General features: G+C 49.1%; 1 protein-coding gene across 3 annotated transcripts in view; it reads left to right on the top strand.

Moving 5' to 3' along the window:
* The window catches only part of CCDC9B (coiled-coil domain containing 9B), a 50,710-nt gene that overhangs the window by 16,205 nt on the left and 7,861 nt on the right, over positions 1 to 26,644 (top strand). For 2 of the 3 annotated variants that reach the window (XM_074918500.1, XM_074918501.1), the window contains 8 exons: positions 944 to 1,093; positions 10,636 to 10,710; positions 13,329 to 13,513; positions 14,871 to 14,932; positions 15,443 to 15,496; positions 15,935 to 16,040; positions 22,008 to 22,065; positions 22,419 to 23,227. In XM_074918500.1, coding sequence (XP_074774601.1) covers positions 944 to 1,093; positions 10,636 to 10,710; positions 13,329 to 13,513; positions 14,871 to 14,932; positions 15,443 to 15,496; positions 15,935 to 16,040; positions 22,008 to 22,065; positions 22,419 to 23,195 — 1,467 coding nt within the window. In that variant the 3' untranslated portion in view covers positions 23,196 to 23,227. The remainder of the gene's footprint in view (positions 1 to 943; positions 1,094 to 10,635; positions 10,711 to 13,328; positions 13,514 to 14,870; positions 14,933 to 15,442; positions 15,497 to 15,934; positions 16,041 to 22,007; positions 22,066 to 22,418; positions 23,228 to 26,644) is intronic. The other variant, XM_074918502.1, reaches the window with a different exon arrangement.

Below are 26,644 nucleotides of genomic sequence, written 5' to 3'. Positions count from 1 at the left end.
GAAAAACAGAGTAAAATATACCATCCTTTAGAGAGGGAAGCTTCTGAGGTTTGTTCATCCCTGGTAAATTCGAGCAGAGGAATCATACAGATGAAAGAAAAAGATCAGAGATAAAGATGGAGATGACTTATTAAGTCTCTAATTTCCTTGTAAGGCAAAAAAAAAAAGGCACATGATGGAACTGAAAGATGATACTTTTAAATGAGAAAAAGTATGTATTTTTGCACAAAAGATGTGCTCATTTTGTGGAAGTGATGTCTGAGGGCACTGGCAGGAGCTCAGCAAGCAACAAAGATAATTAACAAAATAAGAACCAGATGTAAATCCATGCAGAGAAGTCATGAACTGATACAGACAGCTGGAAATAATATCTGAAAGGGGTAAACTGCCCTGTTCAAGGAGTTTATATATCAGTTTTCTAAACTATTCCACTGCTGAATAAATCATTCCAGAAATATGAATGCACAATGACTAAGAAGATGATAAATTATCAGGTGTTAATACACTTCAGGGTAGTAACTCGTTTGTGGGCAAGGTTGGAGAGAACACCGCTGTTCCCCTCCTCTTTCACCCTCTAGGCTTCTGCTGCAGCATAGCCTCAATTTTATTGGGACATGTTGTTTGGCGAGAGAACAACTTCATGTTTGTTTCAAAAACGAATTCAAGATGGCTCGCCTGTCTAAAATAAAAATGTCAATTAGTGTTCATCTGAACAGGATAAGTCCCACCCTACCTAAGTTGTGCTCAGTTAAACATGCCTATGTACTATCCCATATCCCTTAAAGCAGGGTGGCGGCTCTATAAACCACAAGGACTGACTATACAGCTCAAGTTTCTGTTCTGCCAGACCAAAACCCTTTGCAAATTGGGGACGGCCGCTCTCCGAGGACGGGCACTGCACCGGGCTCACATGGGTGTCATTAACTCATCCGGTCCTTTCCAGGGCAAGCGGATCGTCAGTGAGAAACGCACTGAGTGCTTCCCTGGCCCAGGCAGAGTGCCAGACCTGAGCGAAGAAGAGACAGACCATTTGGTGGCTTTCCGCCGGGGGCGAAGGATGCAGATTGCCATCACCATGGACAACAAGGAAAAGGTAAGCACGTTGCGAATGACTGGACTGCAGCGGTACCCACTTGTGTTGGCCTGGAGACAGAGCAGGAGCTAGCCCAGCACCAGGACACTGGGAGACACTACTATAGTGATAGTCTGGGCTTATCACCATAGAACTCTCCAGCTTCCATCACTGTGAACGAGGAAAGGTTACAGTCCTTCCATTCTCTGCAATCCTGTCTAGAGCTAGCAGGCTCTCAAACATACTGGGTCCATAAGAAACACTAGATGCTGTTTTGGGAGGATTGGTGAAAGCCAGATTTGGGGCATGAATCTCACCTCCTGTCTCTTACCAACTTCTTTTTGGGGCCATACAGCAGATTGGGTCAACTGCCCTCTTGACTTGCTGCACAACTTAAAAGTTAACAGAGCTGGGCAATATCTGCTTTGAACCCAAGTCCTGCTGTGCTTGGCCTCAACCTACTGGGTGAGCTGGCTGAACTTTGTTAATCTTTGAAACATATTTCAAATACTTCTTTGCAAATACCTTCCTCTTTACACACACCGAGGCATGTGATATTTTCCTATTTGAGAGTTTGCACAGATAAGTAAGAATGCCTGCAGCAAACAGGGCCAGCAAAGACTATGCAGGAAAACAACACTTAGTGTAGCTGCCAAACACACCCAGGAACGCTGGGAGACCTGTGCAGCACCCTCTCTGGGACAGCAGCCAACCGTCTCCTAGCTACCCATGTTAATCTTCAGCTCCTCCTTTCCAGAGTTCGCTTAGGCTCTGAAAGCCCATGTGCCCCTTTCTTTTGGCTACCAAACAGTTTTTAGAATGCCACAAACCTCACAGAGGCTGCCTGATTGAGCCACTGGTCACTCTCTGTTTGACAGAGGTTCACATGGCAGATGTCACCCATTTCAGTCAAGGCCTCACGAACACACCTAGACATGAGGAGGGTGACATGACCGTGCCTGGGCTCTAGCTGGACTTGAGGCTGTCAGATGTCATTCTGTGAGGTCCCGGGCAAGCGTCTCCACTTCTGCTCTTGCCAAGCTTGTTTAAATACTTGTCTCTGAGGTCAGCAAGGCTGGGCCTGTGCTAGGAGAGAGCAGCAGGAGGAGTGCCTAGATTTTGGCTTCAGAGCCCAAGCCCTGTTGTAAGTGTATGGACAGCCCTGGAAGAGGTCACCTCTCTTATGCTTTCATTGTGGAACATGAAATTTGAGGCTGAGGGTCAACGTATGTGGTTTTGGCGCTGCCTTGCTCATACAGGCCCCAAAGCAGTTTGATCCAGAGTGTTGATGGGACCAGGCCTACAGCTGCGCTGGCTCAAAGCCATGTCTGCCCACACCTTCTTACATGAACTGCTGAAGATCCGATGCTTTGAACCGCAGGCTGGCAAAGAGAGTGTGAAGTCCCTAATGCCTGGCAGATTTGATTCTGGTGATTCAGCATAGGTTGGCGTCTTGGGTTATGCTCCTGCTACTTTCAGCTCCCACTGTGCTACCATTCATTTAACTTAATTCCCAATGAATGCAATTACCTCCATATAGCGGTGCGAGGAGCTCACAGAACTCCGCAATCACTCCTTTCCTCGACTGTACATAGCCACGGTGGTCTCCTTCACACAGCTTGGGCTAGAAGGTAATCCTGATAATCCCCAGGAATGCAAACAACTCTATGCTGCTCCTCTTCAGATACCAAAGTTCATTTAAATCTTCCCTTTTTTTCCCCCTTAATCCAAAGCCAGTCACTCTGTTGGCAGAGGGTAAGCCTGAAGCTCGGGCACTCTTCTAGCACCAGCGGGCTGTGAGGGAGGCGAGAGGGAGGCCGTCCACAGGGAGAAGGGTTGTGCAGAGCCCTTTGGTGCTTTCACGCTGTGGCTGAACAAGAGAAGGGTCTGTCAGGAGCGCAGGAAAGCCACAGAGGCGTCATATAACTCAAGTGATCGAATAACACCACCAAGGAGCAGTATCTGCCTTCAGCATTACTTAAGATTGAAAAGAAAGATTAGTTTTACTTGATCACCTGGTCTTCTGGCTGGTCACACCGTCTGGCTCAACAGCAGTCTTGGACCGATGTTGCTGGCAAGACCCATTTAGCAATGGCATCATGCTTCTTGCTGGCACAGAAAAATTGTCCCCTGATTTCTGTTGCTGAGCTTTGAAGCATGCCTCCCCCAGGCTATTGCAAGCTCAGAGGGAGCAGAACGGGTGCTCACAGCTCCCCGGCGGCAGGGTGCTTTCAGGGATCACACGCTCTGCCAGCTGGCATGGGAGGCGAGGAGCAAGCACAGGTCTTGCACCGAGCACACCTCCCATGGCTGGGAAATGGCAGCTCTGGAAGAGCATGCTAATGAGTTTATTATAAAATGGGCTTTTGTGGGAGTATTTGTTGTGGTTCTTTGGATTCGTCTTATAATTTAGAAGGAGATATAAAAGTGTTCAAAACTCTAGTTTCCAATACCTGTTACCAGCTGGATGTTTCAGAGTCCAGCTGAGCTGAGGAGATTTCCTTGTTCCTGGTGATTTCCCTAGACTGATCAGGCCCTGTTCCATCCCTACTTAATGAAAATATCTTCATATTACCATTTTAATTGTGCAACCTCAGACAACACCTACAACAGGCCAGACAAAAAACAGCTGTCAGAACACAAGCCCCTTACAACGCGACAAAGGGATGTGGCTTTAAGAGTTAAATGGTTGGATTTCACAGTCACCTCTGCAAGCCGCTTTCTTCCAGCCACCCTAGGTCACCCTTTTTCCAGGATCAGTGACAGAAGCAGATGAGGCCTGAAGTGACAGGTCACACTGGCATCTTGCACATGGTGCCAGCTTGGGCTGGGTGAGTCCGGGGAGATTTGGTCTGGCCCACCCTGTCACTTCAGCTGTTCCTAAGCTGCGTTAAGGTTTACTGTTTTAAACTAGGATTTCTTTTTTCTGATAGCAATAGGGCTTGAAAAACTGAAAGCTGGCAGGTCTCTCACATGCTGCTCCTCAGAGCAATGCGTTTCTCCAAGAGGTGCTGGAAGACTGCAGTGCAGAGAGCAGATCAGTTAGTAATTCCAAAATGTATAAAACCTCTATTAAATAATTTTAGCCTGCAGAGCTCACCGTGTGTCACAGGGATGGCAATTCATTTTGGAAACGGACGCTGAATCCCACCAGCAGCGGTGGGATCTGAGCACCCACAAACCCTGGCAGCCCCGGCCTTCAGTTCCCCCCACGTAAGGGGGTTGTAGCGTGCCTCTGCCACCCGAGCTGTGGTGACAACGAGTGTGTGAGCAAGGCTGAATGGCTCAGCGCTGCGTCACTTCAGGAAAACTGGTAAACAGGGAACCAGCTGGTAAACAGGGAAACGTGCCCCGGTGGGCTCTGCCGCCCAAAGCCAGCCCAGTGCAGAGCTGGAACCTGCCAGCACAGGCCATGCGCTAGCGGGAGTGCCGCAGCGTTGGCACCAGCACCGCGCGCTCGCAGGGCAGCCAGCAGCACCGCGACAGGGAAGGAGCAGCAGACCAGGGAAGCCGCCAGTCATCCCTCCCTTCCTGTGCTCACCAGCCCCCAAGTTAGGGGCCTCCCAAGAACAGCATCTTTTTCCATGACTGGCTTTTTCTTGCCTGAATTCTAATTTTTTTTAATTTTTTTTTTTGAGTCCATCTAAACTTTATCCCCCACAACATCTCCAGGCAGGAGCTGCAGTGTTAAGTGAGGAGCTGTGTTGAAACATGCATCCCTTCTTTTCCTTCAGACTTGTTACCTGATAACTCCATTTGCTGTCTCTGCGTCACGGGAAGCAGCGCATAGATCATCCCCTGCTCACTTTCCCAAAGCACAAACGATTTTATCGACCCGTTTCACATCTCCCCGCAGCCATCTCTTCTGCAGGCTTAAGAGGCTGACCCTATTTAGACACGTCTGGTGAGGAAGTAGCTCTATATTTTCGATCACTCTCATTGCCCTAATTTGTGCCTTTGTTATTTTTACTATATTCTTTTAATACAAGAAGACCAGAACTGTACATGGTATTCAAGCTGCGGGCTCTTGTGGATGTACTCAGTGACATTAACAATGTTTCTGGCTTGTTTCTCTATTCTCCTAACAACTTTGCATTTACTTTGCTTTTTTTTTTCTAAATAATTGAGCTAACATTTTCAGAGAACTAGTCACAATAAGACCAGAATTTCATTCCTGAGTGTTAATCATAGTTCAGGCTTCATTACTGTGTGTGTATATGTAAGAAAGGGCATTTTTCTCACTGTGGGTTATTTTGTATTATTGATATTGAATTTCATCTGTAATTTTATGATGCAGGCATTCAATGTCAAGAGATCTTTTGCAGCTCTTTCCTGGCAAATTACATTCTTTGCCCTGGATGATTTAGTATCATCAGCAAACTGTCATCTCTCTATTCAGCTCCTTTTCCAGACCATTTATGAGCATGTTGCACAGCATATGTTCCAGTGGCACAGCCCTGCTAATCTTCTACCATGGAAACTGGCATTTTCTTGCCACTTTCTGTTTTCTATCCTTTAATTAGTTGTTAATCCGAAAGAGAAACTTCATTTTCATTCCCAAATTGATCAGCTACTAGGAGAGCCTGATGGGTTATCAGTGTTGTCATCTGAGTAGCTGTGTGTTAGGACCTGAGCTGAGACCCCCAATTCAAGGATTAGCTTTCAGCCTCTCTTATTACTCCAGCACGGTCCATCCTTTGGGGGTTTTCGCCTCATGCCCCAGCTGGTTCCCTGCTCATTCTGGGTTATTTGTGTCCTCCCACCCACAGAGGCCTGTGGTGCCTAGGAGAGAGGATCACCCCCATCACTCCCCCTTCAATAACATCTCCTCTCTGCATTTGCCACATTTATCCTGTTAAAACACTTGATGGGCATCCTCCTTATCCCACATTTTTCTCTATTTTTATTCATGATGAAATTCAATAAAAGAAAAAAGAAGACTCCCATTCTTGCTACCCTTGGTGCTTCTAGCTAGCATCACCTTGTCAGCCCAAGACCTCATCGCAGCTGGCAGCGCACAGCTGTGGCAGAAGCTGCCAAAGAGGAAAAGCAAGGAAAAAAAAAGCTGTTCTCACGATTTTCTTTTCAGAAACAGCCCCAGTGCCTTACATTACCCTGCCATCTTGAAGCCTAGTTTTTTTCTACCCAGTGAAAGCCTCTTTTACTCTGTTAGCACAGAGGGCTGTGGGACCAAATCGTCCTGTCTCCTTGCAGGATGAATCAGCCTGAGCACATCACTCCACTGATGCAACTTCATGGCCTCCAGCGCTGCTGCTGGCTTGAAAGTGCCACATCTGGGCCCCTTCTTCCCACTTCTGCCTGGCTGCCCCTAAACCTGCACCAGGGCTCTCCCTGCAAGCAGGGCCGGGGATACCACCTAATGTTTAACACCAGTTTTCTTAAAAAGCCACTCCATGCTCTGGCAGTGTTTCAGGATCGTTAATACATTAGAGCTGCGAGCCAGCAGTCCAGGACCAGTGGAGCACAGTGGTTAATTAGCAGGTTACAAATGATCTTTTAAATGGACAGTTGATAGGGCTTCAGGGCTTTTAAATTGTCCTTTTATTAACAGAGCTTCCCAGGATGGTATATCAGAAACATCTGTAATCAAGAAACACAAAAGCTGCTTGCAGGGACTTACACAGATGAGTCTTGACTCTGGTGCTTCCAATAGGAGAGGAACCAAACCTGTGGTGGGAAAAACACTTGCTTTTACATTGCATAGGGGAGGGGAAGATAGGCAGAAAGGGGGGCTGAAAAGTCTTTAGCTCCCTTCAGGCAGCACAATTAGTAGGCAGATTTTTCGAAGGAGTTACAAAAAAAATCCTCTCATGTACTAGTTTCAAAAATCCTGCCCAGCAGGGGATCTGAGCCCTGGAAAACCAGCTCTAAGCTCTCACAAAACTCTCCTCCTGCAGCAGAAATGCCAGTTATGGTGTCGACACGTGCCTGGAGATGTAGGTACCAAAAGGTTAACTTAACACATCTGCTGGTACTTATTTTTGAAATAAGAAGACAGTGAAGTAGCCCAGAGATGTTGAAGCCTGTCAAACCTTTTGGTTAGAAGAACTGTTAGTACAAAACAATGATTAAGAAGGCTGGATAATAGCATCAGCATTCTCACTACTGCACGTTAATGCGGGCGGGGTATATGCAGGTCGGGATGTCAGACAAACCCCACGGCCAGAAGCATTTGGGATCCTGGGGCTGTATCCTAGTTAGGAGCAGGCGTTGCCCCACCCCAGACCATCCCGTGGCTGAGAAATTGAGAAATCCTTGCATAAATCTCAGAATAAACAAACGTAATCTTCTCTGCCTACTTTAGGTTTTGGTTCTCTCACCTCTTCCCCTGCTGTGCAGGAACAGTTAAACTATGAGATGATAATGTCACTGTCATATTTCATAATTTTGGGGGTGGAGAGGAGGAAGGAGGAGAAAAACATGTTTTGCTTCCCCACAGCCTGGGTGTGTCATAACAGACTAGCAGCAGCTCTGGGGCAGCACGGAGCAAATGTGAAAATCTGCTTCTGAGCCGGTGCGAAAGCAAAGCTAACCATGTTCTCTTCACTGCACCGTTCAGACCTGCTTTCCTGGTGGACAAGAACGAGATTTTTTGGTCCTGTTTTCCACAGTGCCCTTTGAGAAGCAAAAGTAGAAGCAGACTAAGGAAAAAGACAGCCTGGCTTTGAGTGAGGCATGTAAAAGGATGGCGAGTTGTGCAGCGTCCCTGTGACAGAGTGCTACCTGAAGAGCTGGTGCCCAACACTCGGCAGCCTGCAGGGTGATGTCTCAAGGCAGGAGCTGCGTCTTCTCCCGTGTCCCGTGTGCTGCAGCCCGGTCCCTCAGCCGGGCCGTCCCACATTTCCCGGGCTCCTTGGCAGCCGGGGCTGAAGTCAGGCAGCGCTGGGCTGCAGACAGGCAGAGGCACACTGCTCCCCCCGCAGCTTACGCACACCCTGGCTCAGTGCTCCGGCTGTGCGGATGCTCCAGCTTTCCGGTTCCCGTCTTTGGGGACACAATCAGGCATTGTCAAGGGTCCAAACCGAATCATTCTTTGCATGTGCTTGCATGAGAAATATGCAGACCCAGATGGAACAATAAGCACACCCATGCAGCTCCCTGCCTCAGTTTCCCCACCGGTTCTGAGCTGTCTTTGGCATTTCCAAGTCAATCAGTGCTCCTTCTCTCCTGTCTCCTCCCACACAAGGTTTCCCCAGGGACAGAGGGGCTCCAGCTCTTCTGCAGCAGCTGGCTCCTTTGTACTCTTTCTAAAATGGTGAGTTTCTTTTACAGCCGCTTTAAAGGCTAAACATCCATCTGCACCTTGCTCCCCAGCCAGCCTCCTCAGATAAGCAAAGTTTCCAGGTTTCTGCTGGTTTAATCTCTCTATAAATGCAAAGTCTCGGTCTGGAGCTGCAGAGACTCGTTAGATCTGTTTCTACTAGGTTCTGCAAATGGGGCGGCACAAGCAGCTGATTTAGAGACTAGAGGGAGCATTTTTAGTTACATAAGTTTTTGCAGCAAGTTTTGAAATAAATACCCAGTATCATCTTTCACCATATCCTGGCCGTTTTGCAACAGGTCAGGATATGGTGAGGGGTGGCTTCTCTCAGTACAGACTCCTCTGCTTATTCCCCAAATCTTTGCAGAGAAATCCTAGGACAATATAGCTAACACCTTGCTGATTTCCAAGGATCTGTTTACACAAGCTTCCCCCTGTCCTGGAGCTACACCAGCTTCATGCCAGTCAGACCTGGGAAGTTGTCATGCACTGAGGGCAGTGTCCATGACACGCTTGCACCTGCCTCAGATGCAGCACACGCAGAAAATCCCCCAAAAGTCGGCCCCCAGCTCGCTCCCTGCCCCATCTCCCCAGGCACACAGGGGCAGGCTGCAGCAGGGATGAGTTGCCTTGGGAGGCTGGGCAGAGCCAGCAGGTATCAGGACTGGTGTCCCAAGTTTTCCGCAGCCAGGCCGGTAATGCTGGGCTAAATCTGGGGCTGGCAATTCACTGGAATAAAAACCACGTTTCCAGCCTGGGTTGGACCTCACCGCATGGATGCTTTCTGGAACGGCTGACCCGACAGTTTGTGCTGTGACTTTCCTCTTTGTGTTTTAGTTTTGCTTGGCGGTGCAAAATGGCAGCGTGATAATCTCAGCCCCACACGCTCCCCGGCCCCGTAGCAGGGCACACTGGGGCCTCTCCGCTTGTGGCAGTGTTTGTGTGAGGCAGCTCTGGGGCTGCCACGTAGGGTTACAAAGCGGGGGGAGGCCGCCGTGATAAATGCTGTGCCACTTGGCAGCCACCCTCCTGCGGCGGGCGGAGGAAGCAAGCAGCCGATTCAATGTGAATGATAGAGCAAGCTTCAACTTTATTGACAGAAATCACACCTTATATAAGCACTCTACAATAATCATGCATACTACTCACAAATCTATTGGATACATGTAAAAAGCTACATTATAATATCCCAGCCCTCTGTGGCATCTCAGACATGTCACAACATCTTCCCTCTTCTGGCCTGCCTCCTTTCCCAAGGTTGTTTTTACCATCAAGGCCATTGTGTACCTCAGTTTCTCTCTTTGTTAACATAACAGTCTGTTGTTTGGCATAACTGTGCCCTGGGTTTATTCCTTTGTTTACCTCAGATGGCTGCAATCAGCTTCTGCAGAGACCCATGGCCTTGCTCTCTGCAAGCCGTTCTCCAACACCCTCCTGCAAATCAAGTGCTGTGGCAGCGCCTGGGTGGGAGTGGGAGCCACTTGTGCAGAGCCCCGGGCCAGCACCAACCCCCTGCCCTGAGGGGCTCAGCAGCCCTCCCGGTGGCACCCCGACAAAACTGTCTAACCGGGGCAGAAAGCCTTTCTTAAAAGATATTTATGCTCTGCAGACTATTTTGCTAAGACCTACTGTGATGCCACCCTGGCCTCTGATTTGGCTGCATCTGTATTATCATTCCCACGTAGGGGCAGAGAACTGCCTGGCCCACAGCGTGCCTCGTGTTTAGTGTCTGTAGCTTGTTAAGACAGAGGGGCTAATTTTCACCTCTGGGGGCTATCAGCCCTAGAGCAGAGTTTGCCAGTCTGGCGACAGCATGGCTAAACCCAGGAAGCAGGGACAGACCCCAGGAGAAGGGCACTGTGTTTGATACGGACAAAAATCACTCCCAGTTTTACTGTGCTGGCTTCTGTGTCTGAGATGGGCTGCCAGCTCCTATACAGTTGAATCATAACCTGGGTCTTTGGCCCAAATCTGAAAAGGTACCTTGGTCTCCCTTGAGGAGAAATGGGGCCATACAGGACACCGCTTCCTCTAGTTGGGGAGGAGGAGGTACCTGTGGGAATGCATCTCTTTTTCTTGCTTTTCTCATACATCCCTTGCTTTCTGGCTTCTTTTTTTCCACATCAGTTTGATTCAGGGCCCCAGAAACCAATCCTTCCTTTTTTGCTGACCTTTTCTGGGCAGTTCTTAGATGTCCTGGTGAGCACAGTGTCAGGCACTGACTCCCCTGCCAGGAGACCTTGCTGAATCCTTGAAATAATGCCTGTCCATGCTCTTGCAGGCAGAGGAGAGGAGAACAGCAGAGAAGCGGAGATCAGACAGTGACAGAGGCCCAGAAAGTGAGCACAGCCGGAAGGTGAGTGGGGCCCCACGTCTCTTTGGGGGTACCCTTGTCTTTGGAAGAGAAAACCAGTAGGATATGCCTCCCCACCACTAAGAGTCACCTCAGCCCTAAAGGAAGCAGCAGCATGCTCTGGTGTGGTCCCCGCTGTTCATCCCTTTTGTCATCCAAAGCTCTGCTGAGCAGCTAACACACCTGAAGCAAAGGACCTGCCCTTCCCACCTCACCAGGGCTGCTAAAGTCCCCAGCATGGCAGCAGAGACAGCATGGAAGGGAACACACTCACCCCTGTGGCAGCACAGGCCCAGCTGTGGGCTCTCCCAAAACCATTTCCTTGTGAAAGGCTCAGGCTGTGTTAGCTACAGCTCCTCACTTCAACAGAAGCTGAGTAGGATGGAGGTAAATTAAAGCACAGGCCTTCCCACTGACTGCTTAATGCAAACCCTGGAGGACATGCTGGCTCCCCTGAGCCTGCAGATGCTCTTAATTAATGGAGCACAAATTGAATAGCCCCACCTCAGTGTGATTCATTAGGAGGACACAGATGGGCTCTTAAACATTAATTCCAGCTGAGCCCCCCAGAGCAGAAAAGGGGAGCAGGACAGTCCTGTGGTCTAACTAACTATGACTATGCTGCAACTGGGATGAGCCCCAAGTGAGGAAACAGCTTCCCGCCCTCCCCCCCCACCCCCCTTCCCCCCCAACTCTGCAGGCCCCACAGCTGCTTCTGCATCTACCACGGAAAGCATGTGGGCATCAGCCTTGGTCTTGCCCTTGCTTTTGGCTTCCCTTTTGCTCCAGGACAAGGTAATGGCTCAGAGTACTTTCCTCACCTGCCAGCTCAGGAGGCTAAGCCCTGCTCTTTAGCTGTGTGCTGCTCGGCTTTTGTGCTTCTCCTCTGCAGGTGTCTCAGGGCAGGACCCCCTGTGCCTTACTGTGCTGTGGGGCTGAAACCTGGAGGGGGCACCCCTGGGCCTGTGCCCCATCCCAGGGCTGAGTGTTTGTTTGCCCTTGCTTTGTCCTGGGTGCCTGTGGGGCCCTCATCTCTCATTTCTTGGGGCTGCAGCCTCAGGTCCCCCAGCTGCTGCTAGCTGAGGAATGGGGGAGCAGTTACTGCCACCCGGTCCCTGGCCCACACAGGTAGGTCTCCTTGGTAACAGGGCTTTCAGTTGCTCCTTTCCCGCTGCTCTGCTTTTATCCGCAGTGCAATGTTGAGGAGGAGTTAATTCCTGTTCAGGGAAGGGGTGAGGGTGGCTGGTGTGGAAGGGCACGTGTATGAAGTGATGAATTACCCACTGGTAATTAGCACCCCAGGACTCAGCTCTGCACTAAGCTCGTCCCTACGCAGTGTTGCTTGACAACGCACTGTGGGCAGTTGGCTCCCGATTCCACCATGTCCATTAACCTGACAGCTGAGTTACCCCCCACCTCCCTCCACATGCTCCATCAGCTCTGAACTATCTGTTCATTAAGCTCTAAATTGTTGAACAGTGGCAGCTCTAAGCTAGTCTGTCGTGAGGCGGAGTGACAAACCAAGAGGCTGAAAGCAGCCAAGGTGAAGAGCCCCTCTGCTTCGGGAACGCTGCTCTTGGCACTTGCAGTGCTGCCTGCCCTGGGTACAGGGTTTGCCCCAGCCCCAGGGCTGTGGGTGCCTGGTGGTCACAGAAGGCATTTTCCTTCTCCACCTTGTCAGTGTGAAGGATTTTGTAGATGTAACTTGATTTTAAGTGTCCCAAAGTCTTCAGGTTGGGGGATTCATCAGCCTGGTGCATCTTCTGTGAGAGTTCAACCCACCAAGCTCTGTTGGGAGATGTTGCAAGCACTCCAGGAACTAACTATATGCCATAAGTAAACCTTAGCAAAGTGCCTCTTCCTGGAAAAATTGAGAACGTTTGGTTTTAAAATCTTGAGGTGAGCAGGAACACAGTGGGTGAAAGCCACTGTCTAATTTACGCCTGCACAGTTGAAGTGACTGCATGTACAAATGGGGCAAATCAATCCTGTGGCCATTTGTACACAGAGTTACAGGGGCATGCTTTAAAAGTTTGTAATCAGGTACTGAATATCTAGAATGAAAAACTACATCTTATGGCAGCTGCTTCACAGATCAGGAGGTCAGAACTGCTACAAGAGCCAGAGAAACGCTGTGGTTAGGGAAACAGCAGTGAAGCCCCATCTCATTAAGGCAACAGGAAAATACCCAGATGGCAAAATTCAGGGGTTTAGGTAGAAGCAATTTTAATCCTTTGAAATGTAACACACTTCAAACAGTCTGGATGAAGTGAAACAACTTTTCAGAAATGCATTGCCACAGATTTTCATTATTGTTGTTGAATATCCCTGGGAGGGAATGTTTGGCTGTGTGTTTACAAAGTGACTCGAAGCAAGCTGTGTAACTTCCTCCTGCCTCAGTTTTCCTCTCCATAATGTCAGCCAGCCCTGGGACCAGTACATTTAGATGATGGGTAAAGCAGAGCCCCTCTGTGTGCATGTTGCTTTAGAGAGAGAAGCCGACCTTGCTCCAAGTTGTTTTCAAGTATTACTGAGCATTTCTGGCGGTGACAGTACAAAGTACACTGAAAGCAGCTGTTTCAGACATTTTTACTAATGAGGAGCATTTCTGCCTGCACTAGGATGGCGGGAAGTCAGGCCAGAAGAACCCCGGGGAGCTGAGTTTCCCCATGACAGGACGGGAGCGTTCAGAGTACATCCGCTGGAAGAGGGAGCGAGATCAGATCGACCTGGAGCGACTGGCACGTCACAAGAATGCGAAGGGCGAGTGGCGACGGGCTTGGGATGTGGAGAAGTCAGAGCACATGTAGGTCATCCACTGTCCTGGGGTGGTTTGTCTGCAGCAGGCCATGGAAAGCCAGTGATGAGATCTTGTGCAGATATTTCTTGCTGACTGAATCCCATGCTGTCACGTGCCTCTCCCTGACCAAATCCACACTGCTGTCTCTTTCTCCTCCTGACCATGTCTGTCAGTGGGACCAGGTATCAGAGTGATTCTTGTATTTTCTTTCTGACGTGAGGTCAGATTATGTCCTGATAGGAGATCCTGTGTGCTGACAAAGATTTCCTACCTCTGGTCCCACCAGGACTTGGACTGTGGGAGGGAGGGCAGCATCAGTCAATGCTCAGTCTGTATCTGGAGGATCATCTCCACCTCCATGTGGGCAAATCCAATGGCAGGAGGGTGCAGGTGCTCTTCTAGAAACAGGGGTGGGCAAACTTGCATTGCTAGTCACCAGGTTTTCTCACTGCCCTGCTTGTTTCTCTTTTTCAATCACAGGACAGGCCAACAAGCCTAAATCCTCCACACTTCATAAACGGAGCCCATTCAGGCACTGCGGTGTGGGGGGATCACTTCAAAGTAGTGTGGGGAGTGCTGGGGACAGCAATACAGGAGAGCTCTTAATGGGGTCTGACACTTTGCTGCTTTAAACACCGTCCCTCTGACTGTGCTTGTTCAACTGGTCACAGCAGCTAGAAAGCTTTGGAGGATGACCTGGCACCTGCAGCAGGATAAGGTTTTGAGAGGTGGTGGAGTTAGGGAATCTTACATAGGTTTGCTGATAAAAGAGCATGGACAGGGCAGACAGGTGGGTCAGTCTTTTGGCTGAGGAATGGGACTAAACACATGGATTTTTCAGTCACTGAGACCCCAATAATTAGAGGTGAATTGACTTAAGTGGGTTCTGAGTGTTGCTGGCAAGACAGCTCTGATCTGTTCTCATGTATACCAATTTTTAAGAGAAAAGCCATAATACAAAACAAGCAGGATTAGAAATCAACCAAATGAGTCTGATCTGACAAATCCTGAAGCTACTCCAGACTCTGTTTGGAAGCTTGGGAGGCTGCAGTTGAGTGTGGTACAGCTACACTACAGGCATCTATAGGCTTCATGGATGTTCATAGAATTAAATATATACATATGGGTGCTGATGTAAAGGTTTTAGAGGTTCTCCTTTGGGGTAGAATTGCCTCACAGCCTCATTTCTCCTGGCTAGTGCATGAAGTTTCAGCTCCTGCTGATAAACCTGCACATACTTGCCAGTGGGCAGGTGCAGAAGGGCCGAAGGCTGGAGCCCGCATTGTCTCGAGGTCTCCTGCCCACGCTTTTGCACACTGGAGGAGAACGGTCAGGTCTGACAATGCCTGTTTTTAACCTGCAGGTTTGAAGAGGACTTTGTTAAGGATGGGGAGCCAGCCTTGGATAATCCCAGCAATAAGAAAGGTTGGCAAGGGACACCTAGACTCTGTCCTGATGCTAGTGAATGCTGATCGTGTGAATCCCAGTGCCAGCAGCTGTCGTGGCTGTCGGTTGTAAAACTCTGCTTTCCTGGGCAAACGCCTCTGAGCGCAGTGTTGGGGTCTCAGCCCTCTCTGTTTTGCAGAGTGCTCAGGGGATGGGATTTGCGCGTCTGGGTGCTAGTGCTTTTTACCTTCCCAGGGAGAGCAGTGGCTTCTGTAACCTTGTACGGCACAATACGGAGGTTCAGTACTGCCTCCTTTCCCAAACACTAGTTTGAGAGGCAATCCTATTCCAGAGCACATCATCTCTGATCCCTGTGGCACATGCTGGCTTCTTTACTAGCATAAGTCCATCACAACTCCTGTTTCTCAGGAGATGGACTGGCAGAACAAAGCTTTCCCTTCTGACACCCTATGTGAACATCAGGCTTTCTGCTGCTGTCCATGACAGAACCTCGCTCACTTCTGTGCATGCTTTGCTCTGTCCTTTCAGGGGGAAGAAACGCAAGGAAATTCCAGCACAGGTCCTTCCCTCCCGACGGGAGAGGTGAGTCCACCACACGACGCGGTTGCGTTGGCCCCTCCGATATGCCCTCATGGAGAGAGTTCTCTCCGGGTGCTGCTGTGGTCTTGGAGTGCCTTTGGGGATCATACCGTGTGGCTGCTCTCGCAGCTCTGTCATACGGTCCATGCTGTGTGGCAAGGGAGAGCAAGAACAGCCCTTCTGAGAAAGCACGAGGAAGACTGTATCCAAAGAATGAGATTTAAAGTTATAATTGGAATTTGGAATAAAAAGTGCAGAAGAAACACCCCTAAATTCTCAATTTGTATTTATTACTTTAGAAAATATACATATGGTATGCACACAGCTTCAGAGGCTTCCCCCCCAGAGGCACTTTCCAGCAATACAAGGATGCCGGCCCCTTTGGTGGTCCATCAGCTGGTTCTGCCTGCTCTTGCACGGCATTTCCAACCTGTCTTCTAGGTGGAGGACACCATGGAGTGAATGTGAGCGATCCTGGCCCGAAAGCAGTGCCTGCTGTGAGCAGCCGAGCCAAAGGAAAGGACAGGCTGACTGGCAGAGCCAGAAGGTGAGGAGGAGGCGGCAGCAGTGCTGTAATCTAGTGATCATGATACGCCCAGGTCTCATTCCTTGCCTGGTTGTGAAGAAGGACAGAAAAAAAAATTAGTGTTCCACAGTGGCAGCTGTTCAGATGAGTTCACGCTGGCTGGGACCCTGTCTGGCAGGACTTCACTTAGTAGGGTTTGTGGTACTTGTGGGGTGCATCATCACTGTCCTGACCCACTGCATCAGCTCCACGGCACAGCCCGTGGGGGTCAGGGTTACTCTGACCAGCTTTGGGGAGTGCTGGCACGTGCCCCAGCAAGCTTTTGAACACAGCTTATCTGACCTCCAGGCACTGCTGGTAGGGAGGAGCCACCCCCAAAGATAGTTTCCAACTGAACCAATAGTACTTAGGATTGATACTGTGGTACAGATGTCTTTCCTTCTTAAACCACTCTTAAAGATCCCTAACCTGGTGAGGAGGGAAGTGGCCTGCTCCTGCCAGCGGTGGGCAGTACAAAGCAGACAGTAATTTGCACAGAAGTAATTTCAGAATATCAGCAAAACTAAGTGCATTTTACAGGTTCGCCCACATCCTCCCAGGGGGCCCCTCCCCTGCTGCTCTCCATAATTAAATTTCAGCACAGCCTCCAGTTTCCTGGAGCCACACTGACGGTTTAATAACAGTGATCGTCTTCGCAGCCCTGCCATGCCCTTTAGCGGGCAACAAAAGGATGAAGAGTTGATTACATACCCCAAGCCTCTTCATTTACCCAGACACAAAACCATTCTGGTAGCATTTAACGTTAGCAGGTTTCAACCATCCAGGTCAGTTATGACCGTGCAGTTAAAAGAGCTGCATAAAGAGGTACGTGCTTCACGGGGACCCTCGCAGCATTTCCCAGAAGAAATTAATTAGTTGGAAGTCAGCTCCTGCTTGTGGTGACTTGGCTGCAATGAGGAGTGTTGGGCAGGGTCTGTGTGTGCGGGGCTCTGCTCAGTGGCAGGTCTAACATGCAGGGCCTGGCACTGCATTAAACCTGAAAATCTTAGAATGTTGCTTTTGTTTCCAGTGGCTGCGCTTTGAGGAGAAGCACCTGAGCAGTCGTAACCCTCAGCTGGTTATGCTGTGGACTGGAAAGTTACCTACAGCATAAAGATGGGTTATTTTCTGACTCTCTAAGGCCTGTTTTAAAATTAAATGTAATTCTCATGAACTGATGAAGAATAGGATCAACAGCATGCAAATAATCCAGTTAGTTTGTAAATTATGTTCCATGCCTTCCCGAGTGCTCCATCCCCAGTAAAATGTACTTGGGAAAGAAAAGCTCACGAGCTGTGCTGGGGCTCGCTCTCCCCTCGCTGCTGATTGCGGCACGGGGGGACTGCAGCTGTTCCCAGAGGGATGAGCACACCAGTAGATTTGCTTTGTCTTCTTTCTGTAAATACCTTAGAAGGCTTCAGATTGCAGGCTGGACACTGCTGTTCAAAACTAGGAAAGACGCAGCGATTACACACAGTTCTGCCCCGCCTGAAGATGCTGACCTGTCGGGGCCAGAGCAAACTCCCAGACCTCAACAACTACTCTCAGGAGTAAGCGTGGCTCCACAGCTGAGATTTGCCACTGAAATCTGGTTATTTGTGATAATAAAAAAAGGACAGGAAGCTGGTCAGAGAGAGAGAAGCAGAAACAAAATTTAAAAAGTAATGGGCCACAAGGCAGAGAGGGAAGAAACAAAACAATGACAGGGAGCTGGACAGAGGAAGATAACAATAAAATTTAAAAAGGGACAGGCTGCAAGGCAGTGAGGGAAGAACTAAAAACTGGGCACAGGGACGTGGACAGAGAGAGACAGAGAAAGAAAATTTATGTACAGGAATTACTTCAACAGCTGCACTGGAGGAGAGAAACAAAATAAAAAAATACATTCACCTGATACTATATGTAAGCAATTAGAGCACAGGTAGCTCTTGCAGACACTACTACCCCCACACTGGTTGTAGGATTTTAAACAGCCACAAACGACCTGACTTTAGGCCATCATCCTTTCTAAAAGATAGCACTTCTTACAGAATGCAGCTTTCCTAAAAATAACACAGCAGTTTTGGGCTAAATGGGCAGTGTTGATTTTGAGCAGCCTCTTGGAGTGGACAAAGAGTTTGTTGCTTCCCTTTTATAGGCAGAGCAGGCGGTTGGATCACACTCTGATGTGCTGCTTCCGTGCCACGGCCCGTGGGTCAGTCGCCTGCACTCAGGTCCTGCCTCAGGCTCCATCTCTGCCCTGGTCAGGCCCAGGGGAAGGGATGAGAGCCTGCCCACTCCATGCTCGCCATCTCTCCTCCTCAGCAAACGTTGACTTATGCCCCAGAGTGTGCCTGTGACAAGCAGATGTTGACTAGTTTCCAGAAATCCTAACAGGGTCTTAAGCTACTTCTTTTTCCTTCTATGCTGAGCTCTGAGCCATGCCTAGAAGGAATGCCTTAGCTAGCTGTCTTATGGCAGAAACTCAAAGAACTAACACTGGGCTGGGATGTGATGTTTCGTACAGCCTCAGAGCGTCTGGCTGGCCAGCTCAAAGTGCTGTTCGATGACATCTCATGAGGCTGCCCCTCATTAGTGGCCCTCAGAATGTCTTCCTGCCATGGTCTTGATTTGCCCGTCTGCTCCAGAGCCTGGGCAGGTTGCTGAGGCAGCCTTCTCTCTGCTGGCAGGCAGGCCAGCTGGCATTGTTTCAAACCAAGAAGGGCTACACCAGGGTATCAGCACTTCTACCTGCTGCAGTAATACATTATTATTCCCCTGCTTTTCTCACCTCCCCACCCCGTTAGCAGCAGATTTATGCAGTGGGTCCAGCAGACTGAAGATCCCTTGTGCCTTGGATGCGCCTGCTTGAAGCACATCAGAGTCAGACCTGGTCACCCAGGCAGATCACACTCAGGTTTAGCGTTGTGGGAGGACCAGAGGCTGCACTGCAGGGAGGATGTAGCAGAGAGGAGGCCTGGCTTGTTGTCATGGGCTTCCACAGCCTGTTTCTTGTCTCACAACAGACTGAGAAGGTGTTTTCTAGTACCCAGTGAGAGGCTCAGAGGCTTTTTAGTGCGTCTGACTCCTCTAGGGCTGCTGGGTTCAATCAGGATATTGTTCATATCCATTTAAAGGCTTTAAGGCCCTGGAATAGCTGGTGCTAGAATCCTGTTTAAATGTCTAAATTCTCTTGCTGATGAAATTATAAAATCTTATCTACTATTGTCTCCACAGAGACATTCTTTATTCTTGTTCTTTTTATTTTTTCTCATTTTATCTCACAGTGAAACGATACATCATACTCCTCCCTGAGCATCCTCCATTAGAAATGGGGTCAGGAGGTATCACAATTTAATTTTTTGTTCTCATTTGCTGTACTTCATATTTATCAGCTACCAGGATGGAAAATCATGGTCCATTTAAAACTACAAAGAAGTATCTTAAATACCACTGATGTGACTAGCTGGAACATGGAGTCCTGCCATAAAGTCCTTGTCTTCACCCGTGGACCTGGGAAAATCAGGGGAAATGCGGAACCCAAACATTTTTTTGCTGCAGCATGGACATCTCCCTCAGCACCACCCAACTGCTCCATCCTGCCAGTATCACTTCAGAATAGCTCTTCTTCTGCCCATCATCTCACCTCATGGATGTTCATTTTTCTTATCTCCTCTCCACTGCATCCTCTGTGTCCTCTGTTGATCTAGAAGGGATCCTGTGACTCTGCTCATGTAATCTTGTCTCTGAAGCTGGAAGAGCATCCTGTGCTCCACTGCTGCTCTTTGGAAAGAGGCATTCCTGAGGCTTTTCCTCTCATTTCAAACCTCAGCTCAGGGAGCCGTTGAGGTGCTGAATATGCCTTGCCTTCACTCCTGTCTGCCCTTTAGCACTCAGACTCCTCTCCCACTTCAGTCCAGGCAACCCAAGAGCAGCAGCAAGACCCCCTTGGAGCATCTGGTGGTGACTTCCAGCAGCACCCTACCCCACAGAGAACATAAGCATCTATCAGGGACAGCACTACCCATGCTAGGGAGTGTGCTGAGCATCTTCAGTGCCTGTTAGTGATTAATAATACCCCAGTGTGTTAGTGGTAATGATGGAGAGGAGGACCGTCTCAGGTGGAGATGCTGAATATTTTAAAATTGCTGTCTAACTAGTTTGGGCTATCTTTAGACCTATGGGGGTGGTCTGTTCTGGGCTGGCTCATGCAGTGGTAGACGGAGCAGGGAGAGGCAGAGACCTGTAGTCAGCAAGGTTTTACTCTGTTTAGATACCTGTCTGGGGAGAGCATTCCTCCGCCCCACCAGACCGATGATGAGCGCAGAGTGGAACTGGCGGCGAGGGCAGCCCACACTGACCTGGAACGCAGCTGGCTACGTATGATGGGCTCTGCCCATAGGGCCTGACCTGCAGAGCTCTTGCAGGGCACTGCTGAAAATACAACCCCAGTGGTGGGGGCTGCTTCTGTGAAAAGGGGCCCTTTGTGGTTGGAGCTGGCTCAGCCGGTGACGGGGACCTACCTAGTATTGGGGACAAGACCTCCCCAGCTGTGGTCTGGGTGCTGGCTCAGTCCCAGCCCCACAGGACTGTGCCAAGCAGCTTTGCCCTCCGGCTGGTTAAGGACATGGGACCCAGCTCTACACTCTGAGAAAGCCTTGAGGTGCTCACAAAGGCTGTTCGCTCCTGCCCGAAGGACTTCACCAGATAAAAAGAGAGTGTGAAGTGGTTTAGTGTGCTGGTGTGGTGGAGCCCGTGATGTAATTCCCACAGTTTTCACAAGGGCATGTGGGGTCACTGTAACACATTCGCCTCTGGAAATGCTCAACTGCAGTCACCTCAGTGTGCATTTTCATTTTTTGTATCTTGGCCCAAATTTGCCAGATGAAGAGGCCATTAAGCCCAGCAGAGTCTGTGTAGAGAAGAATTAAATCTCACACACCTTTGCACATGTTGTATTTTAAGAGTATGGGGCAGAGAGAAATATGTGTATATTATATATGTGTATACATACAAAATGTTTGTGTGAGATACAACTCACCAGGCACGCGTAAAGAAGGTAAAGACGGTAAGACCCCTCTCTGCCCAGCAGCACTGCATGGACAAATTCAGATTTATATTCACGTTCACAACTTCAAACAAGCAAAAACAAGCAGTTCATCATGCAGCCTCTAAGCTGTGGCCCTCTTTGGCACAGGATGTTGTAGCTGCTGCAAATTTATTGTGGGGTCAAAATGCACTTACACAAATCCTTGGGAGAGACTGTCTACTGAGCATGACTCGACAGAGAGATACCATCTCAGGCTCAGGAAATCCCAGAGCTGCACATTTCTGGGTGCTGGGTAGGGTACTGGGGAGGCATTAAACACATTCGCCCACTTTCCAAACTCTACCCTAAGCCTCTGCTAGTGATGCTGAGAGGGGAAGAGAGCCTGGGCCAGCTGGGCCTTCAGTCTGATCCTTATGGGAATTCTTGCAGTCTGCTTCCACATGTCCACATCTCTGGTCTCCCAAACTGCTTCAAAGCAATTTTATCCTTCACTGTCTCCCTCTGTGTCTCCTGCTGTGGAGATCTGGGACACTTGGGCACTGCCAAGCAAGCAGGACAAGAGAACAAGACTGTGGCAGACACCAGCATAAGCAAACTGTATATCTTATTAGTCTAACGACAACTGTCTGTTCTGGCAATTGGATTTTACATTTTCATTACATTTAGAATTCTAACAACCAGATCATTAAGATTTAGTGGTCTCAGATGAGCTCTCTGGATGAGCTGAGTGCTTTGCAGGTGCCAAGAGGAACTGGACCAGTTCTGTCTGCTGCCTTCATCTCTCCTTGCCTGGTCAGGGGCTCAGACAAGGAATGCATGGCACTGGGAGAAATTCCTACCCAGGTGTCAGGCCCAGGGAGAGTGGCTTTGCCATACAAGAACTTGAAGGCCTAAATTCTGATTATGGTTTTTTTTGACAGATGGGATGCAAAAGAAGGCGAGGACATGTCTTTTCTGAAGGATGACTTTGATGGCCAGGTGAGTTCGGGAGTTCAAGGCTGGCTTCTGAGTTTTCTCAAAACATGCACCAACAGGCAAGTTGGAGGCTCTCGGCCAGTCCAGAGCTGGGAGCCCTCTGTGTTGGGAAAGGCACTCCTCATTAGCACGCCCCAGATGGCACCATGTGAGAGCAACTTCACTGCTGGCACTACCCTCTGTCAGCACAACCACCCCACTTATTCTGGTTCCTGAGCACTTCTCCACCTACCTCCTTTTATGTCCTTTAATCGCCTTTGCAATTTTTTCCTCAAGTTTTGAGAACCATCATAGGCAAGGAAAACCATATACTGGTGTTTTAATAATCTGAGCTAAATATCTCCTTCTTTTCTCAGAGGAGCCTTGGTATGGACAAGCGGAAGAGCAGAGGTGAGGAGGGGGTGGAAGAGAACTGCACGGCTGAGCTAGAGGAGAAGGTGAAACAGCCAAGCCTCCAAGATCATGGGGCCTCCTCATCGCAAAGGCTACGAAGTGGGAAGGTCCAGTCTGCCCACAATGGCCAGAAGGAGGAGCGGAGAGGAGCGAAGGGCTTCAGCGTGGAGGCGTCTGTGGCCAGCACGGGTGACTTGGAGCCAGGGCCCAAGCCAAGCAAGGAGGGCGCTGGGGAAGATGCCAGCCAGAAGCCTGGCAGTGCTGACACTGCCCAGGAGAAGGAGATCACCGACAGCACTGCTGCACAGAGCAGCCTTCCAGGCACTGTGCAAGCCACCAGGCATGGCAGCCAGGAGACCTTGGCATTGCCCCTGAATTCAGATGGAGCTGGCTTAGAGAAAAACACAGCTTCAGAGCAGGAGTCCAGTGAGGACTCTTCCAACAGCCACGGAGGAAAGCTGGACACAGCAGGAGACAGACTGGATGCAGGTCAAGGACAGCTGGTGAGAAAAAGAGGGGAGGAAGTGACCCAAAACCCTGCTCTTCAGGGGGAGACGCTTGCACTGAGAGGAGGTGAAGATGCTGAAGGCACTGAACACAGAGGAGAGCCTTTGCCCCCAAGGAAAGCCAGCTCTGACAAGACTGTTGTGTCTGAGCAGGACGCAGCAAAGTCACAGTCCAGGGAAGGGGACCAGCCTGAGGATTGTCACGACAAAGACAGTGGGGAGATTCTCAACTAGCAAAGATTGTACCGGCTTGCCTGAGACAGAAGGTGAGTTCCTGACCCCCCCCTCCCCGGTGAGTTTGTTGCCCGTTAACACTCTCACCCATAGTACAGGTCCACAGCTCCATTTTCTGTGGCCAGAATGGCATCACACCAGATAACTATCTGCAATTGTTCATTAACAGTGATATGGATCCCTCAGGTAGTTTAAATCTGTGCCTCGCAAAGACCTGCCCTGGAGCAGATGGGGAAACAATGGAAGGTCAGGAAGATTTGGACAGAACTGGACTGCTGAGTCTGGTTGATGACATGCATTAGTTAGGGCACAAACTGAAACTGCTCCTGGGAAAGGATAACCTCAGAAAGGATAGCAGGATGAATTTGTTTCTGTCTCCAGGGTGATCACAACTAGAATAACTTGAGGTCAGCATGGTCCCTTTCCCAAAATGCTCACAAAGCTATAGAGGCCCACCTCATGGACAGTGGTTTGAAGAAGGTCAACTGCATGTGGGATTCAATTCCCAGCACAAGATCTGTGAATGCTGCACTGTGAATTATACATGTGGTAATGCTAATGTGCAGGGCAGAGTATAAATACAAAGGGTGAGATGGTTCCTGTTGAAAAGGCTGGGGAACCAAACAGAAAGAAGGAAGAACAGATCTAGTTACGTAGCAGTGTTCCAGATTTACTCAAGCAAAGAAGTTTTTTCTGGAAAGGCAAATGCAGAACAAGAAAAGTTGGGACAAAGAACAAAGTATGACAGGCAGAAAAGTAAGGTAGAAATGTGGAGGAGGGGGCAAGGAGAGTGTGTAGGGGCTTTTCAGCAGTTACTTTTGCAAGACATGTTTTTTCCAGGCAATGCCACACAGAGACCAGGATATCGGACTCACGGGTGCTAGGTCAGAGCAGAAAGTCAGGATGTGATTCCACCCCCAGCTTAGGCAGTAAGGTTGCAATTCACCCCACCTAACTCAGGCTGAGCACAGAGGCACCTGACTTAAGATCTGGGCTTCGTTTCTCTTCAAAGGAGAGAGGTGAGCACTTCCAGAATGCAATCCAGCTTGTCTAACACAGGAATTGCTCTCAGGATACTCCTGGCTCTATCCTTTAAGTAGAGGCAGCGGCTCTATGCCCTAAGTAGGCCCTTCAGGCAATGAGCTGCTCAAAGCTAGGCAGGCAGATCGCCCCTACCAAGTGCCTTTCCCAGGCTTTTCTTCAGACCCTGGCCAGCAGCTTGTCGCCGGTTATTGCTTAGTATTCGTCCCAGAGGTACAAATGAGCTTAGGGCTGAAGTGGTTAAGCTGCTAACAAAGAGACTTTTACTATAATCCAATACCATTCAAAAGGCATGGAGAAGCGCAAGCGTTACAGCTATTTGAAAAAGACAAAACATCAAGAACCAGCAGGAGCTGGTTCTGTGCTTGAACTAAAATTCCTTCAAGTGAGGGGAAATTAATTCAAACAGCTTTTAGGAAAATGTTAAGAGATACCTGGATGCACATAGTGGGGGTTTACTGTCCAGGCCGTGCCTCTCCAATCTACCAAAAATCCCCCCAAAGTACAGGATGAAGGAATTAATGGTTACTTTTCTCACTCAGGATAAGTTTAATTCTGACTAAGAGGAAATAATAAGTTACAGTAGCCCATTTTCATCTCAGCAATGAAGATTTCTATGGTTTAGTAATAGGGCCCTTGAGCGTGGCTCTTGCCTTCATCACGCCTCACTGAATTCATTACAGTAGGCTTAATTATAAACATAGCCTTATGTCTTGGAGAAGAGAGGCTGACTTAACCTGGTGTTTGCACTTAAGCACTTGTGCATCTGCTTGGTTAAGCTGGAACTCAAGACCAGTATCGCTCTCTGAAAATATATATTGCTTGGGAAACACCAAGTGTAGTAATGCCATGGGAAAAATGAGGGGTGAACTGGTGTCCCATGAAGTCATCCTGCCTGCCTTCCATCTATCTCCTTCCTCGCTGCAACACTCATTCTCCTTTGCCTGGTCCACAAGAGAGCAAGTTCCTGTCTCATTTTCCCTTCTTTTCCAAACAGTTTGAGTTTCCAGGTGTGCCTAAACTATGCACTCAGCATCAGATACCACCTTTTGATGCAGACAAAGTAAATCAAGATACTTTCTGGTTTTGAAATTTCCTGTAATTTAGGAGATGCTTCAGATTTCAGGCAAGCTCCGTGCAGGATACGGATGGCAGGTCCTGTGGGGACAGGCAGCCTTTAACCAAAAGCAGCTGTGCTGACCCACGTCAGTATCACAGGAACAGGCGCAGCTCCATCAAATCTTACACCGGGAGAATGCATTCTCATTCTTTATAACCCTTAGAGCAATCATAGTCGCTAATTCACAGCGAAGATAAAATGGCCTGTGATTGTTTCATCTGAAGGTTTCTTGTCCTTCCCTCTGAAGCCTCGAACTTTCTCGCTGGCACTGTAAGCCAGTTTCTGTGTCCCCCATCTCAGCAAAGGGTTTTGGGTTTTTTTCATTCCATCAACTGCAAGAGTATTTAGAGAATGAGTGCATGAGTGCTGCTTGGCTGTTAGGCTTTAATGGTGTTCCAGGGCATTGCTGTCACCTCCTGTCTGCTGAAGTCACCACAAAGCAATCTGACCCCTCCCTTTGCACCAGTGACAGGCCACTATCAGTGCTGGCTTTCCCAAACCAGATCATTTGCAGAGTGAATTCTGCCATGATTTATTTGTAGTGGGGAGAAGAGCCAAGAGGAAAACAGAGCGATCTGTCTTTAACTGCTCCCTATGTCCAATTTGTCAGGAACATCCCTTGGCAGACAAAAAAAAATGCAAGACCTGGATTTCTCTAGCACTAGCTCACAACAGCTCATCTGCGCAGCTTGACAGCAGGGCTCCTAGGAGCAACAAAACAGCAACAATGACAACAACAACAACAACAACCAAAAAAGCAAAAGCTCATTTGGCTCAAGTCGGTTAAGTTGTCAGTGTGTTTGGAGCAAAAAGGTCTCGTGTCTATTCCTGCCGTAGCTTTGAAGTTCCCAAATCAACATGACAGGCTGCATAATGACACAGATGGCAGGCAGAAATAACCACCGGCTGGTAGCAGCCACTTCCCTTCTCCCTGGGCTTCTGCTTCCTAGTGCTCTGCAGACAGATCAGTTTTAGAGCACTGTACATATAAAAAGCTGCAGAGCTCTACTTTATCTTCATGTAATTCTCGCTGAAGTGTTATTTTACAGCAGTTCTTTGGAACCAGATCCCTCAGGATTGCCCCTGTTTGAGGTGTGTTTCAATCCCTGGCAGGGTTTTCCTGTTTGGTTTTTTGGCTTTCTGAGCCTGATGCCTGCAGCTGACTCCAGATGATGCTTTAGGGCAAGGATTGTCCCACAGGAAACCTGCCTCCAGCAAAGCCCTTGCCTGTGGCCCACAGAGGGACTTAATAGGTGTGTCCATCCCCGAGGGAGATGTCGCTGCCTCA

This window comes from Athene noctua, chromosome 14 (genome assembly GCF_965140245.1).
Source record: "Athene noctua chromosome 14, bAthNoc1.hap1.1, whole genome shotgun sequence".
In the NCBI taxonomy this organism is placed as follows: Eukaryota; Metazoa; Chordata; class Aves; order Strigiformes; family Strigidae; genus Athene; species Athene noctua.
This window is presented reverse-complemented; position numbering and strand designations above follow the sequence as displayed.